At 36.9% G+C, this 18,540-nt stretch overlaps 5 protein-coding genes across 6 annotated transcripts; 2 read left to right on the top strand and 3 right to left on the bottom strand.

The window, feature by feature from the left end:
- Positions 1-4,610: 4,610 nt before the first annotated feature.
- Positions 4,611-7,206, top strand: LOC133797600 (pentatricopeptide repeat-containing protein At1g79080, chloroplastic). The gene has a single exon (XM_062235554.1). The coding sequence runs from the start codon at positions 5,075-5,077 to the stop codon at positions 6,770-6,772; it is 1,698 nt and encodes a 565-aa protein (XP_062091538.1). The 5' UTR covers positions 4,611-5,074; the 3' UTR covers positions 6,773-7,206.
- A 588-nt stretch (positions 7,207-7,794) lies between these two features.
- LOC133797599 (uncharacterized) lies at positions 7,795-9,451 on the bottom strand. Of its 2 annotated transcripts, none has more exons than XM_062235551.1 (2): positions 9,315-9,451; positions 7,795-9,139 (listed from the first exon to the last, which is right to left on the bottom strand). In XM_062235551.1, exon 2 carries the CDS (start codon positions 9,118-9,120, stop codon positions 7,957-7,959), a length of 1,164 nt encoding a protein of 387 aa, XP_062091535.1. In that variant the 5' UTR covers positions 9,121-9,139; positions 9,315-9,451; the 3' UTR covers positions 7,795-7,956. The 2 variants fall into 2 exon arrangements, with proteins under 2 accessions (XP_062091535.1, XP_062091537.1); XM_062235553.1 differs by lacking the exon at positions 9,315-9,451 and adding an exon at positions 9,253-9,296.
- Positions 9,452-10,882: 1,431 nt separating this feature from the next.
- On the top strand, positions 10,883-14,058 carry LOC133795526 (uncharacterized). The gene is made up of 6 exons (XM_062232974.1): positions 10,883-10,930; positions 11,447-12,301; positions 12,380-13,117; positions 13,196-13,698; positions 13,795-13,939; positions 14,047-14,058. Exons 1-6 carry the CDS (start codon positions 10,883-10,885, stop codon positions 14,056-14,058), a joined length of 2,301 nt encoding a protein of 766 aa, XP_062088958.1.
- A 343-nt stretch (positions 14,059-14,401) lies between these two features.
- Positions 14,402-14,974, bottom strand: LOC133795525 (uncharacterized). The gene has a single exon (XM_062232973.1). The coding sequence runs from the start codon at positions 14,972-14,974 to the stop codon at positions 14,402-14,404; it is 573 nt and encodes a 190-aa protein (XP_062088957.1).
- Positions 14,975-14,998: 24 nt separating this feature from the next.
- On the bottom strand, positions 14,999-17,707 carry LOC133795524 (uncharacterized). Its single transcript, XM_062232972.1, has 2 exons — positions 17,367-17,707; positions 14,999-16,917 (listed from the first exon to the last, which is right to left on the bottom strand). Exons 1-2 carry the CDS (start codon positions 17,368-17,370, stop codon positions 14,999-15,001), a joined length of 1,923 nt encoding a protein of 640 aa, XP_062088956.1. The 5' UTR covers positions 17,371-17,707.
- Positions 17,708-18,540: the final 833 nt, after the last annotated feature.

Raw genomic sequence — 18,540 nt, 5'->3', positions numbered from 1 at the left:
CCAAAATGAGGTATTAAAATAATCAATTTAAATTAATTAAATTGATTAAATTAATTTAATTAATTATAATATGGAAAAATATGGGTAAATTATAGGGTGTAATAATGATATTTTGGAGTAAAATGTGTAGAAAATTTTGGGTAAAAAGTTGGTATTTTGAAAAAAAAAGACAAGGGAACATTGATGTTGGTCTCAAGGGAAAAGGTAGCTGCCTGGGGGCTGGGTAGTTGGGCCTGGTGTACGGCTGGGACCTGGATGGGTGCAGCAGGAGTGCATGGCCGAATGCACGGCTGAAGGCTGATGGCGTGCTAGCTTCGGTTGGGTTTGGCTGTGATTGGAGCGGATGTGCTGGGCAGGAGGAAGCTTGGCTGGGACAAGGTATTGGGGCAGCAGCTGAATGTTGGGCCTGATTGGAGCTGGCTGGGCGGGCCCAGGAGGCTGGCTGGAAGGATAGGCTCGGTTTGGGCCTGGGCAGGTGGGCTTTGGGCCTGCTGAATTTTATTTCAAAAATACCACTTTTCTTCATTCTTTTCCTTACTTTTCAAAGCCAAAAATTGCAATAACTTCCCTACAAAATAAACATAAACTAAATCATAATAAAATATTTTCAACTATAAAATAAATCAATTTAAACTTTTTTTGAAAATATTAATTATAACTTAATTTATATTTAACATTTAATTTCAACAATACAACACATTTTTACCTCAAATTAAACAACAATAATTCAAATAGTTAACCACAATATTTTACAACAAAATAACTATAAAAACACAAAAAATTATATAAAATCAAAATAAGACTAATAAATTTAAAATTACTTAAAAACTTAATAAATCAATTAAAAACTCAAGAATTAAGCAACAATTAGCACATAAAATGTGGTAAAATAACTTTATTTTGTAGAGTTATCACTGACCCATGAGTCAGAAATTGGGACGAGTCGTATGGTATTGGCTTAAGAGTCGGGAATGGCATTGATGTGTTCAACATAAGCCGAAATGATTAGATCTAATCAACATAGGCATTGAATGAATCATCATGAGCATTAATGCTTGACCGACCTCAAGTTCGATGAAAATTAAAAGCGTTTTTCTAGTCTAAAGGCTAGTTACTTAGAGCTAGGGCCAAAAGGCTCAGGTGACTGCAACGTCACATGGCTATGGGTGCTGAGCTCAAGTTCATGACTCACTCATCAGTCACTTATCTGATTAGGGTGCTGAGCCCAAAGTGTGACTCACTCATCTGATTAGGGCTACAAGCCCCAGTATGATTACCAAAATCATAAAGTGATATTCGCTCATCTGATTAGGGTACGGAGCCCCAGTGCGTGACTTAATTGTCACTTATTTGAGTCACTTATTTTAGATGGACACATTGGTCATCTATTCTCATTATGACTTGATAGTCATCAATACAAAGGGCATGGCCCCATAAATTATCTATACTAAGGGCAGGGCTCATAAATCATCTATACAAAGGGCAGGGCCCACAACCATTATTTGGACTTATTTGCATGCATGAATATGGTTATTATTTCTAGGCATGCCTATTATGATTTAGTAACATGTTATTACTATTCATGAGCATATTAAGTTTTCTTGTTGAGCTTCGGCTCACGCGTGCTATGTGGTGCAGGTAAAGGCAAAAGAAAGCTGGACCATCCTTGAGTTGGAGAGCTTAGGTGACGATGTGTACATATGCGACTGCTCGACCACCACAGCCGAGGGTTTAAAGAGGAACTAGAGTTAAACCCTATTTTACCGCTTAGGTCGGCTGGTTGTAAATATTTTATTGTAATTAACCTTTAAATTATATTTTTTGAATCACAATGTATACAGTAGACGTTTTAGTGAAACATTGTATCTTTGACCAAAAATTTTAACCCTAAATCGTTAATCATACTTCGTTACATGATTATGGCCAAATGACTCGGTTAGCGAGTTTAGCACTGTTTAAAATGCACAACGTAACGGTCCCTAGGTAGTAGGGCGTTACATCATCCCAATTTTGGCTCTACGAAGGTCGACCTTACATAATTGACAATGTTGTCTCTAATGAATTGCACTCATCTGCATCTAGAATCTGTAGAGACAATGGAAGCACTGGTAAAGATTTAAGTTATTGACAGTGACGAAGACTGAGATCTTTTAGAGTATTTAGTTTTTGATAGTTTATGAATTTGGGATAAAGAAAATAGTGATGATTTGTTGTAGTTTAGAATATTTGATGAGTAGTAGTAGTGGCTAGAGTAATGATGGGTTATGATATTATAGTTGATGTTGTTGAGTGGACAAGTGAAGAAATTTGGGTTTGGAGGAGTAAGGTTTATGTTTTAGAAAGTAAAGGATAGTAGAATTTTATTGATGGTTTGTAGTTTCTAGTTACACCATTTGCTACCCATGATGGGGTATTTATAGTGGCTAGCTCACTTTACATTTATGGCTAGAATTATTTGTTCTAGATTTTTCTAGTGTATTTGATTTACAAATATAACTTCTAGACAAATCTACATAATAAAGAGTCTAGACTATTTAAACATCTAGCTTCTAGGAAGTTCTAGACTATAAAGTATTCTAGAAAATGTCTTTGAAGTTCTTCTATTCTACAAATATCTAGAAAATTCTTGAGTAAAGTATTTTACAAATCTCTAGAGTATTCAAGAAATGTGTAGCAACTTCTAATAGTTTTGAAATGGTGTGTGGAGGAGATTCAAGATTTCGAAAATATCTCAGGCTTAAGCTTTTGATCCCAACTAAATGTTCAATCCATGAAGGTAGCTCTTTGCTTGATGTATAATCAAACTCAAGAAATTGTAGACTCTGCATAGGCTCCAAGATTTCTGGGAAATTTTTTAACTTTGAACATATTACAAAATGATGATAGGGATCATGACACTAATCATCAAGACATGTGCCTGTGATGTTTAGTGGACAATCATTGAATCGAACACGATTCTTGGAGTATAGATTCTCCCGAAATGAAGAGGTGAACACTGTTAATCTTCTTAAATTCTTTGGAAGCCTTAAAATGTGGCAAAGAGAATAACACCCTATTAAATTAAGCTCTTCAAGCTTATGCAAATGTTGAAAAGATGATGGAACTTCAATCTAGTTAGTACAGAACTTAGGATTTATACTCTCAATATTTGGAGCCCAGCCGTGAGAGATCTAGAACTTGCGTTAGATGTCTGGAGCTCGTCAGATTAATGCCTTTTAAATTCTCTAAATTCTGTAGTTAACATTAGATATGACAAATATTACTCATTATTATTATATTTGTTGGTTTAAATTCTCTTATAAGCTTTCAGACAAAACACTTACAAACTCAAAACAAGTAAAGTACAGCGTGGCAAGTATTACAAACATTCAATTGAGCTCTTAACAGAAACAACAATCTACCCTAACAGAATCCCAGACAGATCAAGTTACATAGCTTTAGCTATAAATAAAAGAGGTACAAGGGGAAGTTCATTATCTGATTCTTGAAGTTGAGAACATTTCTGAAGTGTCTTGATCTCCGAGTTTGAGCGAGATTGAGAGTGGTTTTCGTGAGGTTCATGTAATAGAAAGAAAAGAGAGTTAGCAAGAGTGATTGTGAAAGAAACTAAGAAAAACAGAGATAAAGGAAAGAAGATCTGAGGCTTACCAGTCGTGATGTGACTTGGATCCTCATCTGTTGTACTCGAAATTCTTGATTTGAATAGTGAAACTCTAAGCTGCATCCCTGAGGCGAGCTCAGCGAGGAAGTAGTCCACATTCTGGGACGAACCTCAATAATATCTCTATGTTTGTTCTCTTCTTCTGCATCTCTATCTTTGATTTCTCTCTTTAATGATACTTCTCTGATTTTATCCTAACCCTAAAGGTTCTCCAAAAAAACATTTGAGCTTAGTTTCGACGCAAATTTTGCTTTTAATATAATATTTTCTAAGTACAAAAGGTATTATTATAGTCAAAAGGGTAGCACTGTGTATGTGTGTGTTGTGTAAATGTGTGAGTCATGTGTATAGTCTTAAGAAAAGGTCAGTTTTGACTTTGGTATATTAATTGATTTGTCAGTTAGAGTAGGGATAATTTCGTAAAAATTTATAGTGGTATCAGCGCCAGGTTCATGGCTAGAAGATTCAACTCCCAGTGTGATCAAGAAAGTTATCAAGACTGGAGGAAGGTGATCCTCCAGAGGCAAGGTTCGACCCAGGCAGTTTTGTGGATGTCCCTTCGGATAATCCAGCTGAACACTGTATTGATTTACCTACTTTGTACTTAGAATTTTTTAACATGAGTAATGTTAAGATTGATATTGATAAATTTGATCTACAACAGAAAGTTCTTGTAGATCCTATTGAATGGCCAGATAACACATCAGTTTTGTAAACTATGTATAAATTTGAGTTTCAGTTTTGTAATATTTAGGTTAATATTCTAGTAGAATAAACTATGGATAACATTTATTATCCGAAATGCCCATAAACGTAGGACCCGCTTTAACCATAAACCACGTCAGATACTCTTTAATTTTCGCGTGATGAGTCGCATTGCTGTTAAAAATTGCATAAAAATGATCGCGTGGCATACAATGGCGAAACAAGAGCGTGGATATTGGAATGGAAAGCCACTGGATAATAAGAGATGAGAGGAGTCAGTGGACGGGACTGGCCTGTGAGGTAACAATTATCAAAACGACTACCTCAACGACAAATCTTACACTTGATTACTCAGCCTCCACTCTCTCTCCCTCCCCCTCTTTCTCTGGCTATGAAGATCATATGGCCCAAGCCAACCATTCTTTAAAACCCATTGTATGTTTTGCTTCTTGTGTTTTTTGCTTAATAAATTTCCTAGTTGAATTTCAGTTCAGTTAGTTATATCTCTCTCTCTATGCCCCATTTTGCTTCTGTATACTTTTCTTTTTGTATTATAATCAAACTTAGATGTTAGATTAACCCAATGATTACTAGTTATAACAATTATTGTTTGCTTGCTTTTTTTGCAAAGAACAAGTTTGAGTTATAATTTGCTTGGTTTTAACTTAAGGGCATTACTGATATACTTGTTTTAGTCTTGTTTATTTCATGTCCATGGCCACCCTGTTAAATTCATTCTCTCCTATCGCACACCCATCATCTGAAACTAGTAGAAAGAGCTGTAGCTTCTTTTCCCATATCCCAAATTTGCATACTTTTTCAATCAACAATGGATTTTCCAGAGTTTTGGCATCAACCCAGATCACCATTTCTCCAAAGGACACTGTTTTCACAATGCCCAATTGGAGGTCGGGCAAGAATGACCAGAGTAGTAAGGAACTGAGGCTCAATGATGCCTTTCTCTACTTTGAGACTATGATAGAAAATGGCCAAAAACCCGATGCAGCTCAAGCAACTCAGCTTGTATATGATCTCTGCAAGGTAAATAAGTTAAGGAAAGCAGTGAGCGTGATGGAAATGATGGTTGCTTCGGGTATAATACCTGATGCGTCTTCATACACTTTCTTGGTTAATAGTTTGTGCAAAAAAGGTAACATCGGTCATGCTATGCAATTGGTTGAGAATATGGAGGAATATGGCTATCCAACCAATACAATGACGTATAATTCTCTTATTAGAGGTCTCTGTATGTGTGGAAACTTGAACCAGTGCTTGCAGCTTTTGGATAAACTGATAAAGAGAGGATTGGTTCCAAATGCATTTACATATTCTTCCTTGCTTGAGGCTGCTTATAAGGAAAGAGGGGTGAATGAAGCCATGAAGCTGTTGGAGGAGATAATTGCCAAAGGTGGGAAGCCTAATTTGGTTAGCTACAATGTTCTGCTAACTGGGTTATGCAAGGAAGGTAGGACTGATGAGGCTATCAATTTCTTAAGGGATTTGCCTCTCAAGGGATTTGATCCGAATGTTGTGAGTTATAACATTGTTTTGAGGAATCTGTGCTTGGAGGGTCGATGGGATGAGGCAAATATGCTTCTTGCTGAGATGGATGATGAGGAGCGATCTCCTTCTGTTGTTACTTACAATATACTTATTGCCTCACTTGCTCTTCATGGCAGGACTCAACATGCCTTGGATGCAATTGATGAAATGACAAGGGCACGGTTCAAGCCCACTGCAGCTAGCTACAATCCCATAATAGCCTCTCTTTGTAGGAAGAGGAAGGTTGATCTTGTGGTTAGGTGTTTAGATCAAATGATTTATAGGAGATGCAATCCTAATGATGGTACATATAATGCAATTGCTGAGCTTTGTAATGTGGGAATGGTGCAAGAGGCATTCTCTATTATTCAGAGTCTTGGCAATAAGCAAAAAACTTCCACTCACGAGTTCTACAAGACCGTGATTTCGAGTTTGTGTAGGAAAGGGAATACTCGTGCAGCGTTTCATCTTTTGTATGAAACAACCAAGTATGGATTTACACCAGACTCTTACACCTATTCATCTTTGATTAGAGGTCTGTGTGTGGAAGGTAAGCTGTCCGAGGCAATGGAGATTTTTAACATAATGGAAGAAAACAAATATAGGCGTGACACTGAAAATCTCAATGCCCTTCTGGTAGGGCTTTGCAAGTCCGGGAGAACAGATTTGTCTTTTGAGGTTTTTGAGGCGATGATCGAGAAAGGGTATGTGCCTAATGAAACAACTTACACCATTCTGGTGGAAGGGATTGCCCATGAAGGAGAAATGGAACTAGCAGCCAAAGTTTTGAAGGAGTTGCACCAGAGACAGGTGCTAAGTCAAAGAACAGTAGAAAGAGTTAATATGCAGTTTGACCTTCTATAATTTACGTGTGCATAAGCTATATAGGTTCCCCAAGAAGAAACTACAAACAGACAGAAAAGGATACTGGAATGTGAATTTGAATCAAGGTGACCCTGAAGACGAAGAAGTTGTCTTGTACCAGCTCTGGTCCATAATGGTTTTAAGTAATTTAATTGCTTTCTAGATCCACAGGAAAAATAAAATAAGAGAATGAGAGCTCTCTTTTTCTTTTTCTTTTTCGGAATATTAGTACCTTTTACATGTGTAAATGGAGAAAATATTGAGTTAGGCAACAAGGTATTTGCCTCTATGACATCATTTATGGTTAGTCTCTTTTTATTTGTGAAAAGGAGGCTGGGCTGATTAACTTTGCAGTTTTTGAACAGAACTTGTATGCTTAGCTAACACATTGTGTAAACATTTACTTCTTTCAATACAAGGCAAATTAAATTTTATGTTTTCTTGTCACTTTGTCAGAATATTTTCAAGTATACCGTTGCTACAATCTGGATATCAACATTTAAAAGGCTTGGTGCTTTTGACTTTTCCCTTGGCTCCATATTAAGCTTATAAAATTGATGGGGTTCCTTCCTTATGTGCCATAAGGCGCATGAAATTGCATTAATGTTAAAGCATATAAAGCAAGATGTTCATGCAGACTGCAGTTTCAGGAGAGAAACATGTTCATTTTGAGGTTTGCAAATGTCAAAAAGAGTAAAAACCAGTGAGTATTAACTTGTATCATTCATTTCACATCATATGAGATTGCCGATATAAAAAATGGAGTTGGCAGCCATATTTTCCGAGAGCAGGGACAGATCTTGAGATCTCGTGTGGTGGAAAACGTTCAAATTGCATACTATTCTAAAAGGTTTTGCAGATAATCACTAAGAATAATCATATGAAAGTTCCAAGTTTCAAAAGACAATAAGTTTACTGGGGCAGCTGCTCAAAGAAATGATGAACTTGATACTAACGAGTAACACCATGAACGCGCATATGCTCATAGATGGATACTGTCAGTCATTTTTTGAGATCTAGTGTATCACAACACTCCTTTGTTTCTATTTTTCTGTTTTCTTTTATTTATGAAAATATGCAATATAAACACTATGCTAACAATGCAAAGATATAGTAACAATATAGTATCAAATAAACATATAAAGATGAATATAGGAAAACTCAAGGCAATTATCTATTGGAGCTTAGCCATTTGAAAGAGTATGTCTATGATGATGATGATCAAGATTCTTAGTTTCTTCCAACATTTTGAAGAAGCCTGACAAAGATGCAGAATCATTTTTACTATCCCTCTTGACCAACCACTCCTCTTGAAGCTGCACATTAACATCCTTCCTAAGAGCAAGAACTTGATAGTTCCTTCTCAAATAATCAGCATACTTTGTAAGAGCATCTTGTGCATACTGCTTCCCCACAGTTCTCACAGCAGCTGTGTTCAGTAAATTCTCCAATGAACCATGCTTTTTCAAGAGTTTGAGAGCAGTTTTTCTCCCAAACTCAGGAACCACATGTTGGATTCCAGGAACACCATCAACCTCATCACCCAACATGCACCTAAGGCTCAAATCAGAGCAAGGATCACAGTTGTACTGAGACATGTAATGTTTCAAAGTGTAAAAAGACCACCTTTTTAGCTCCACCAAAGGCATAACAATCTGAACATCTTCCGAAAGCAACTGCTTGAAATCCTTATCAGGAGAGGCAATCACCACCCTGTGTCCCTTTTGTAAAGCTTGGTCCACGAGAGTAGCCACAACATCATCAGCCTCATGGCCTCCTATTCTTACCAATGGCACATTGCATTTCGAAAGAAAATCCGATATGACTTGATGCGATCGTCCAACGTGACCCTTTGAAGGATTTCTCAAAAACTTCCATCTATGTGCTTTATAGGAAGGTAACAACTTTCTGCGGTGTTCGCTCCCCCGTTCTCCATCAACGACAGCAATAACAGGGTCGTTTAAACTGACTTGACTGAAGAACAAAGACACCCAATGGCCAAAAGAGTGCAAACTTGGGGTACTTCCAGCATAGCACAGTGGATTGACGTCCAAAAAGAAGACCCTTTTCCTTTTTGTGTTGGGAATCTTATCCAAACTCTTTGATGGGAATTGCCTACCAACTGTTTGATTAAAATACCCAGAAGCAGAAAAAGAAGAAGGGGAGGAAGCTACAGCAGAAGAAGTCTCCATTTTCACGAGTAGTTTCGTTCTAGTCTTGGGTCTACCATGGGAGTTCCAGTAGCGAGGTGGGCATGGAGAAAAAGACGGGTTAACTTGAACTCGAGTGGGAAATGAAACCTCCATCATATGCATTTTTGGACTGATTTTTCCCGAGCTTCCTATCATGGATTCGCAATTCCAATGGCTAGATTTTTCAAAATAAATGCAGAGATTAGTTACTTTAAATTTTCTGAGGATAAATTCAAAAAAAAAATATATATCTTAAATAAAGTGAACAGAATTGAAGCAAAAATTTACAATATATGAAGTATGAAGCGAAGAAAGAAAAAACGATAGCTTCGGTTGTATTGTACTTGTACCTTAGATTGGGCTGTATGGGAGAAAAAATGTCTTACTAATGGTAACGGATGAGAGTGAGACTGATTAAGGAAGAGAAGAGGACGATTGGACAGAATCGTAATTTCCTTTATATAATATTGCATTGTTTGGATATTTGGAAAGGGTAACTCCATGAACTAACCTTATTTAGCCTCATATTTATAACTCTAACCCTTAGTTAAAGTTTTTCACATTTTTAACTCTTTAAGACAAAATTACCCCTTTTGTTAAACAACCCAAATAACTCTTTCAGTTTCTTACTCTTCCCCCTTCCCGTCCATTGAAAACCCTCCCTCCCAAACCCAGATTTTTTCCCGTCGAAGCTGCGGTGGTACTCCGGCCAGCACCCACCTCGTCCCTCCTCCCACTTGCATCATCATCTCCACAGCCACCAGCCCCTTTTACACTCTTGGTCCCGAACCCACGAACCCATCCCCTCCGCTTGGTCCCGACGCCGAACCCACCCACATTTCAGCCATATCGTGGAGCCCACGTCGCCGGAGCCCACGTCGCCGGAGCCCAAGGTTTACAACACCTAAGACCCCGCACTCCCCTTGCAAGCCCGATACCCTAGCCCAAGGTATTGTTGTTGGGATCCCTTGTTGTTATTATGACTCCTTTGTTTATTTTGAATTTTTACTTTGGTTAAATTTCGGAATTTCTAACTACTTGAGGCATTGTTTAATTGGGAAATAAGGAGTGAATTTAGTGTGAATTTGGTGTGAAGGAACGAGTGTGAACCATATGTAATTTCAGTGAACAATATGTGAAATTGGTGTGAACCATGTGTGATTGTGGTGTGAATTTAGTGTGAGCCATGTGTGAAGTGAAGTTGTTGTGAACCATATGTAATTTAAGTGTGAACAATGTGTGAAATTGGTGTGAACCATGTGTGATTGTGGTGTGAACCATGTATGAAGTGAAGTTGGTGTGAACCATGTGTGATTTTAGTGTGAATAGTGTGTGAATTTGGTGTGAATAGTGTGTGAACGATGTGCGAACCATGTTCCGAAATTATGGTGAACAATGTGAAAATGATGTGTGAACCATGAGTGAATTTGGTGTGAATGGTGTGTGAACCATGTTCTGAACTTATGGTGAATAATGTGTGAATTATAAAAGGAAACTATACTAACTAACCCTATTAAAAGTGATTCTTGAACCTTTTCTTGATTATAATAAGCCATTATTAGACTTATTTCCTTGTAGTGAGGCAAGAGTATGATGAGAAACTTGTACATACTGTCAATATCAAATTGTATTGTCTTATTTTGAAGTGTTGAAATAATTTCTAAGTGATGTGTATTATGGTATGGCCTCGGCTGAAATCATGAATATATATACATATATTTCTTTGATATAACCAAGAAAAGGTTGACTAGAATGAGGAATGGGACTGTATTTTGGGAACTTTTGAGGAAAATATATTCTGGTTGTTGTGGGGTATGCACTATGATTAGGCTTGTTTTAGTTATAATAACTGTTATTTAAGGATGTCTCTCACATTAGTTACCATATGTACTAAGTGGTCAAGAGTAAGACATAGCTTATGGCAATGCTGGCCAGAGTTGCATTTGGTTCTGCAATTGCAGCCAAGGTGGTTTAAAACTAAGGTGACAACTAGAATTTGCAGTTGGTACAAATGATTGGCTGAGTTATGGAAAACTTGTACGGTAGATGGCTGGTGAAAAAGGTAGAGAATAGAGAAAAAGAGAGAAGAGAAGCTCTGTAACTCTTTGAGAATAGCGAATTGAGATGGCAAGACTAGCAAAATGAACTTAGGAGACCTTCATGCTCTAAACTCCCCTGTGTTTTCTTTACTTGTCATTGCTGCAGTGTTTGGTATTTTGGTTTGGTGTGATTTGGTTGCTGTAGAGTTTCTAAACTAGTGTACATAAAATGTACCTCAATAGTAACTATGTGTGAACTGTGTGTGAACTGTGTGTGAATTGTGTGTGAAATGTGTGTGAACTGTGTGTGAACTATGTGAGGTTGGTGTGAATTTGGGTGAGCTATGCGTGAACCATGTGTAAATAATGTGTGAACCGTATGTGAAGAAAGTGTGAATATATATGAGTTATGTATTAAGCGCTTATTTAATTTACCTTTTCAGATGTCACTCCTCATGCTTCCTACTGAAAGGCATTATCCAGCAAAGGCTGCGTATAGGGGAGGGAGCATTATGAGTACAATAATAGCAAAGTTCACGACATTTGACTTGTTGGAACGAGCGAAACAGTCACCATTCAAGCAATTCTTCTTAGCTCCGCCTCTACAATATTCTGGAGTTATTATTCACCAGTTACTGCTTAGGAGAGTTGTTGGTAGAGGAAAGAACGAATACTGCTTGAATTTTAATATTTGTGGTCAGAATACAAGGTTTGGAATTAGTGAATTTGGTTTGATCACTGGATTGAATTGTGGAATTTCTCCGGATCAGGCAAAGTATAAAGAAATGACCAAGAGTAAAAGACTTCTCCAGACATACTTGAACAATAAAGAATGTTTGTCTTCTGAAGAGTTGGAAGATGGATTCAAAAGGTGCGATGTGAAAGAAGATGTATGGAAATTAGGTCTATGTTTTTTGGTAGACTCTCTTTTATTACCTAGTGAACCAAAGATGAAATGCTTTATTGATGTCCTTTCCATGGTGGAAAATGAAGATGACTTCTTCAACTATCCTTGGGGGAGATTATCGTACGAGAAGACATTATTCGACTTGGCAAAAGATATGGAAAGGCTAAGGAATAAATACTTGAAGAATGTTGAGCAAAAGAGAAAAAGACCAGCACCTCAGTACACAATTTATGGTTATGCCATTGCTCTGCAATATTGGGCCTATGAAATTTTCACAAAGTTCTCTTCATTTGCTGATCAACAACCCCTGGCCTTTCCAAGAATGCTTAGCTGGTCAGCGCATAAAATGCTGAAAGAGAAAGATATTGAAGGTGTATTTAAGAAAAAAAGTGTAAGTCGTTAAGATTTTATTTGAGTTTGTGATTTATAAGTAATGTTTATACTTTATTAATTTATTATTTTGTTGCAGAATCTTGTGAAGGCCACGCTCAATCCAAGACCCGAAGAGAAAGAATTTCATGACTCTATTATTCAAGGACCAGATGAACTACTCATGGGACGTGTTATTAGCTTTGTAGACGATGATGTGGAATTGGAGTTTGAAAGGGAAGAACGTGAGGAATCTCCCACAAAGCCCGATGTAGCAGATGGGCATCGTCACGAGCAAGACAAGAAAGAGATACCAACTCCAATTAACACCCACCATGAAAAGTTGTTAGCTGATATTGACACTTTGAAAAGTAACCAACAAAGAATGGAGGAGAAGTTGGATTATCTAATTGAATTAGTGCTCTCGCAACGTAAAGGTAGTGATTCTGAGGATTCATTATCAGATGAGCATCTTGCTTCACCACACCATACATTTATTATGGAGCACGTTGTTGGAGAAGATAGCCCTAGCTGTAAGGTGGTATCTCCTGGAGATATGGCTGGGGTGGAATTCAAGAGAAGGAGGGTTCCAACGAAAAGAATTTTTGGTTCCGAGTTTACTGATCCAACTAAGAAGAAAAAGAAAGCAAAGACAATTGTAACTGATCCTTGTGAAATTAATCCCCTACAGCCATATGACGAAAAGCAAATGAGACGTTTTAAGAAATGGGTAATTGGTTTAAAAAAGAATGATAAGCCTATTTCTCTCTTGGCTGGTTCGTGCACTGCGAAATGGTTTATTCAGCTACTTACACCACGTACATGGCTGGACGGACTGGTAAGACTATTGAAATAATTTTTTTTTTAAAATATATATAATTTGAATGCATATATACTTATAATATTTGGCATGCAGCACATTGATGCAGCTTTAGGGTTGATGAAAGAACGAGTGTACACTTACAAGAAGACTTACTCCGAAAGATTCACCATCGTGGATTCTATGTTCCAACAGTTCTTCGAACCACATTGGGAACAATTCAACAAGAAGAAAATCAAATCAAGCTACATTTGGCCACAAGAAGTGCTTGATTACTTGGTAGGTGATGATAACAATTTCAAAAGGAGTTGGAAAGACATTGATGAAGTGTTTACCCCAATTAATTTTTCTGGGACACATTGGGTGTTGTTAGAGATATCATTGACAAGCTGTCTTATAAAAGCTTATGACTCTGATATCACTGTGGTCTCCAACAAGGAGTTTGAGAATAAAATGAGCAGATGGGGAAAAATGCTACCATTTCTAATTCAATCCAGTGGGCTGTTAAGCCATAGGAAAGATGTCCAACTACAAGCACAGAAAGTGCGTTTTGAGTTCACAAGACTTGGCACAGAAAAAGTGCCACAGACCAAAACTAGGTATAACTCTGTTAACCATATTTATATTAAAAGACTTTGGTCTTCCAATAATCAATATGGTCTTCCAATAATTAAAAAACTTTATTTCCTTTGCAGTGGCGATTGTGGGGTATATGTCATCAAACATCTAGAGTACTTGCTAGCCAAAAAACCGCTATCCGAAGTGAATGACGACAACATGGATTTCTTTAGAAAAAAGACTTGTGTAGATTTGTTTTACCATAACTTACAATTTTTAGTTGTCTTTTATTTAATTATATGTATCTTACTTTTGAATGTATGAAGAAACTATGTCAACTTCATCTCATTAAATGGTATTGAATGACTTCGTTTATTTCATCTTAATAGTGGAATGGATAAATCTTTGTCACTTTTATCTTATTAAGTTATGTGTGAATTGGGTGTGAATTAAGTGTGAATCAGGATTGAAATATGTGTGAACCAGGATTGAACTATGTGTGAACTATGTGTGAACTAGGTGTGAACTATGTGTGAACCGCGTGTGAAATATGTGTGAATAATGTGTGAACTATGTGTGAATTAGGTGTGAATTATGTGTGAATATGAATTAGGTGTGTCCGAAACAACAAACTTTAACACAAAAAGTCGTATTACTGAACCAATCTAAAAATTCAAATTCCGCAAACTAAGTACAAACTAAGTAAAACAATAAAAGTACAAAGTAAAACAATAAAAGTACAAACTAAGCATGTCTAGACGGCGGGGGACAAACAGTGGTGCACGTCACTCGATTGTGGCCCAGGACACCACATCTACTACATCTATGTTGTTTTCTATTCTTCTCACCCTTTGATAAACGTCGTTTCTTCTTTGGACGACCAGCCTTCTGCTTCACTAAAGGAGGAGCTATCATCATACTTCCTATGTCATTTGGTATCACCCAAGATTCTTCATTACCCAGCGTATATACAGATCCACCATAGGATGACAACCACGCTTCAACTGTGTAGAATCTGGAGCATAAACTATATGGACTAATGCCACGATCTCGAGCACCAGCTAGAGCGTGTTCACAAGGAAGACCTGTCAAATCAAATCTTCTACAACTACATGTTTTCCTCCTCAGGTCGACATCTCCATCAAGATCACCATCCAATACTGTTATTTCATACTGACTAGACGGAAAAGAGAACGAGGTAGTGGACTTGTCTGCTAACTTTCGCAAATCAGCTTCCACTTTTGTGGCAAGAGGACTTGTAGCCGCTGATGCTGCAGTTCGACGCTCGAAAAACCATTTTTGTAAAGTGTGCCTCATAAATTCCATGAGACAAGTAATTGGTCACCCACGTGCCTCAGCAATGACATTGTTCCAGCTTTCGGCAATACCTGTAGTCATTAAATTATATCGATGGCCAGGAAAGAAAGAACGAGCCCACTTTTCAAAACCCACTTGATTCTCTAAGTATTGAGCAATTGCAAGATCTTTGAATTTAATCTTCTCAAAATGGCGTAAAAACTCTCGCTTTCTATAAGCTTTCGCTGCAAGGAAGAATTCTTCATGGCAATGGTCAGTTTTGAACTTCGCACGAATATTCATGCTAACATGATGTATACAAGCACCGTGGTGTGCCTCAGGAAAAATTTTAGTCAAGGCACTTGCTATACTAGTATGTCTATCAGACACAAATACTAGATTCTCCACTTCACCAATCGCTTCCTTCAACCTCAGTAGAAAATACAACCATGAGTCATTATTCTCTGAGTCAACTACTGAAAATGCAATTGGATATATTTTCTTGTTAGCATCTTGTCCCATGGCACATAACAAAGTACCTCCACACCGAGTAGTCAAGAAGGTTCCATCTACACATATAACTGGGCGAATATATGTCTTAAACCCCATTATAGAAACACCTAAGGCCATGAAGCAATATTTGAACCTACCTTCATTGTCCATCTGCAAATGAGTAACAGTTCCAGGATTTTTTTGCTCCATCATGTATAGAAATGAGGGAAGTTTCTGAAATGATGATTCTGGTGTACCTCTTATGTAAGCCAATGCATGCTCTCGACACCTCCAAGCTTTAGCATAGCTCATATGAACTCCATATGATAAACTCATATCTTTTACAATTGACCTTGGCTTGTAATTAACATCATCACCCTCAAATTTTCTCCTTATGACATGTCCAATAAGCCATGGGGATGCCTGACGGTGATCTTTATGTCGAACATCCAATGAGCATGTGTGTTCACCGAAAAATTTACGAACCTCGAACATATTGGAATTAACCAATTTTGTAGCCCTCAACCTCCATTTGCATTTATCATCAACACATACTGTACACCATATATTTTTCGCAGACTTCTTTACTTTAAACTCAAAGTTTTTCTTTAATGCATAAAGATGGAGTTTCATCTTCAACTCTTGCTTGTTCTCAAATATTTGACCCTCTTTTATTTCCCACGAATTGATACTCGAAGAAGATGTCAGTAATTGAGCTGTTGAGGCTGAAGTAGAGCCTTTTTCCCCTTGATTCAACAAAAGTGGAGTACTCCATAGATTATCTTCGCCAACCTGTCTTACTTTACGACCTCTATTATTTGAGGAATCATGACTCTTCAATACTTCATTGGAGGTTGACTGTTGTAAATTATGCTTCACAAGTACATCATTGCAGGTAGACCTATCAATATTTTCATTATCATCTGAGCTTAATGCATCATTATTATCATCATCACAACTGTCTTCATTGCCATCTGCATCATTATTATCACCATCACAACTCTCTTCATTGCCATCTGCATCATTATTATCATCATCACAACTGTCTTCATTGCCATCAATGCAAAAATCATCATTCACTTTGGTTTCAACTGGAGGAATAGTATACAACTCACGTGTTTTAGTAACCAAAGGATCATTACTTCTCTTCTCTGTAGTAGACACACATAGGGGTGTCCGATGATTGATAGATGTTCCTATCTCATCAAGAAAAAAAGCAACATCTTCATCATTACTAATTAAAGATGGAGGGATACCTTTACTTCCAAAATGATAGATTACATTTAAGTCAAGATCAATACGAGACTTGTCAGCTCCGATTAAAGTATACAATTGATCAACAAGACTATTGTAAGTGATAGTCTTTGGCACCTTCATACCCTTGCTTTGTTTAGCACTAAATGACCAACCTTCGTTCAAAACTTGTTCCCACGATCCATTATATAACACCACAATATTTATATGTGTTTGACCTGCATAACATATGACAAAAGGTTCGAAATCCAAAGGTTATTAGGTAAAACTAGCCAAAAGAAATAAGAAATAAATGTGTAAAGTAAGCATGTGTGAAGCATGTGTGAACCAAGTGTGAAACGTGTGTGAACAATGTGTGAACTGTGTGTGAACCCAGTGTGAATTATGTGTGAACCAAGTGTGAATTATGTGTGAACCAAGTGTGAATAATGTGTGAATCATGTGTTAAGTACTCGTGAACCAAGTCTGAACCAAGTATGAATCATGTGTGAACAAAGTGTGAATAATGTGTGAACACAGTGACTTAAATCGCGAAAATCATTCGAAAATTCGTCATCTCAACATAAAATTATCTCTTTTCACAGATTTTTTAGTGTATAGTAGTTCCAAAATTCTATTTAAACTATTACACAAGACACCCATAACCTATAAATAAAAAAATACTTACTCATTATCAAATCAAATGTTCAATCTTCTTCAAGTTTGGGAGATGATTTTTATTTAATCTTCTTCAACTTGGGTGAGAAGAAAAGAGATGTGGGAGATAACGTCACTTTCTAAATCTTGGTGCGAAAAAATGGTGATGACCTTTGAGATTTGATGATTTGAGAGAAAATATGTGTTTGCTATATTTTGTGAGAGTAGATTTCCATGGCTGCTAGGTACGTGCAAGAAAAATAAAAGAGAGAACAACTTAATATCTATTGAAGGGTATTGATGTCTTTTTAAGTGCCTATAAGGTCATTAATGTGAGAAACATTAATGAGGGGTTATGGTTATAAATATATGGTGAAAAAGGGTTAGTTCATGGAGTTACCCTTTGGAAAGGAGTGGAAATATCATAATTTTAAAAAATAAAAAAAGATAGTGATGTTATATTATTAATCACTCAAAACATGAAATACATCCTCCAAGTCCAACTAGACAAATTTATATCCACCTTCAGAGCAAATTAGACCAAAACATAAGCCACAATAAGAACAGATGGAAGACATTTGCTCGGGAAACTAGATATAAGATTTTGGGGTTTATTTATTATCAGTCAAAAGAAAATAACTCAAAACTCACTAGGATAAATATAGCCTTGATTAATTCCATGTGCAACTAATGAAAGGAGATCAATTTCAAGGTAGTCATCTATTCGTTGCAAATCAATGAAGGAGCAAGGCTATAGCTTCCATTTATTCAGTCTTGAAACAACCCATACTACGCTTGGACATAAATGCAAGTACAACTATTTTATTTGGGATGTCAAAACACGGGGAATTTGCTGAGATGACTATATCAGATATTTGTAAAATGGCTTTTTTATTTTAATAAATTTTTATAGTTATTTCATTTTTTTAAATATGATGATGTGGCAGGATTCGTAAACAAAATAAGTTTAATATTAATATAACAAAACCCTAAACAGCAACCTCATTCGTCTTCCTTCTTTCTCTTTCAAACACCTCTGTCACTTCTTCTCCATTGAAGACAGTATCCCCATTCTACAGTCAAAAGTTTGCTGACGACAAGCTCCAGCGACTCTCAACGACGACAAGATTTTTCCTGGTATTTATTTCCACAATAATTTCACTTTCACTCATTCTCTTACTCTCTTATGCTATTTATTTTGAATA

This window comes from Humulus lupulus, chromosome 8, assembly GCF_963169125.1.
Source record: "Humulus lupulus chromosome 8, drHumLupu1.1, whole genome shotgun sequence".
NCBI lineage: Eukaryota > Viridiplantae > Streptophyta > Magnoliopsida > Rosales > Cannabaceae > Humulus > Humulus lupulus.
The sequence above is the reverse complement of the archived record's forward strand: the minus strand, read 5'-3'. Positions and strand labels throughout refer to the sequence as shown.

What these genes read in the sequence shown, in the direction of transcription:
- LOC133797600 (XM_062235554.1), top strand. Translation starts at nt 5,075, where the DNA reads ATGTCCATGGCCACCCTGTTAAATTCATTCTCTCCTATCGCACACCCA.
- LOC133797599 (XM_062235551.1), bottom strand. Translation starts at nt 9,120, where the DNA reads ATGATAGGAAGCTCGGGAAAAATCAGTCCAAAAATGCATATGATGGAG.
- LOC133795526 (XM_062232974.1), top strand. Translation starts at nt 10,883, where the DNA reads ATGGCAATGCTGGCCAGAGTTGCATTTGGTTCTGCAATTGCAGCCAAG. An exon ending in GTACATGGCTGGACGGACTG is followed by an intron (nt 13,118 to 13,195) that starts GTAAGACTATTG and finishes TTTGGCATGCAG; the next exon opens with CACATTGATGCAGCTTTAGG. An exon ending in GTGCCACAGACCAAAACTAG is followed by an intron (nt 13,699 to 13,794) that starts GTATAACTCTGT and finishes TTTCCTTTGCAG; the next exon opens with TGGCGATTGTGGGGTATATG.
- LOC133795525 (XM_062232973.1), bottom strand. Translation starts at nt 14,974, where the DNA reads ATGAGGCACACTTTACAAAAATGGTTTTTCGAGCGTCGAACTGCAGCA.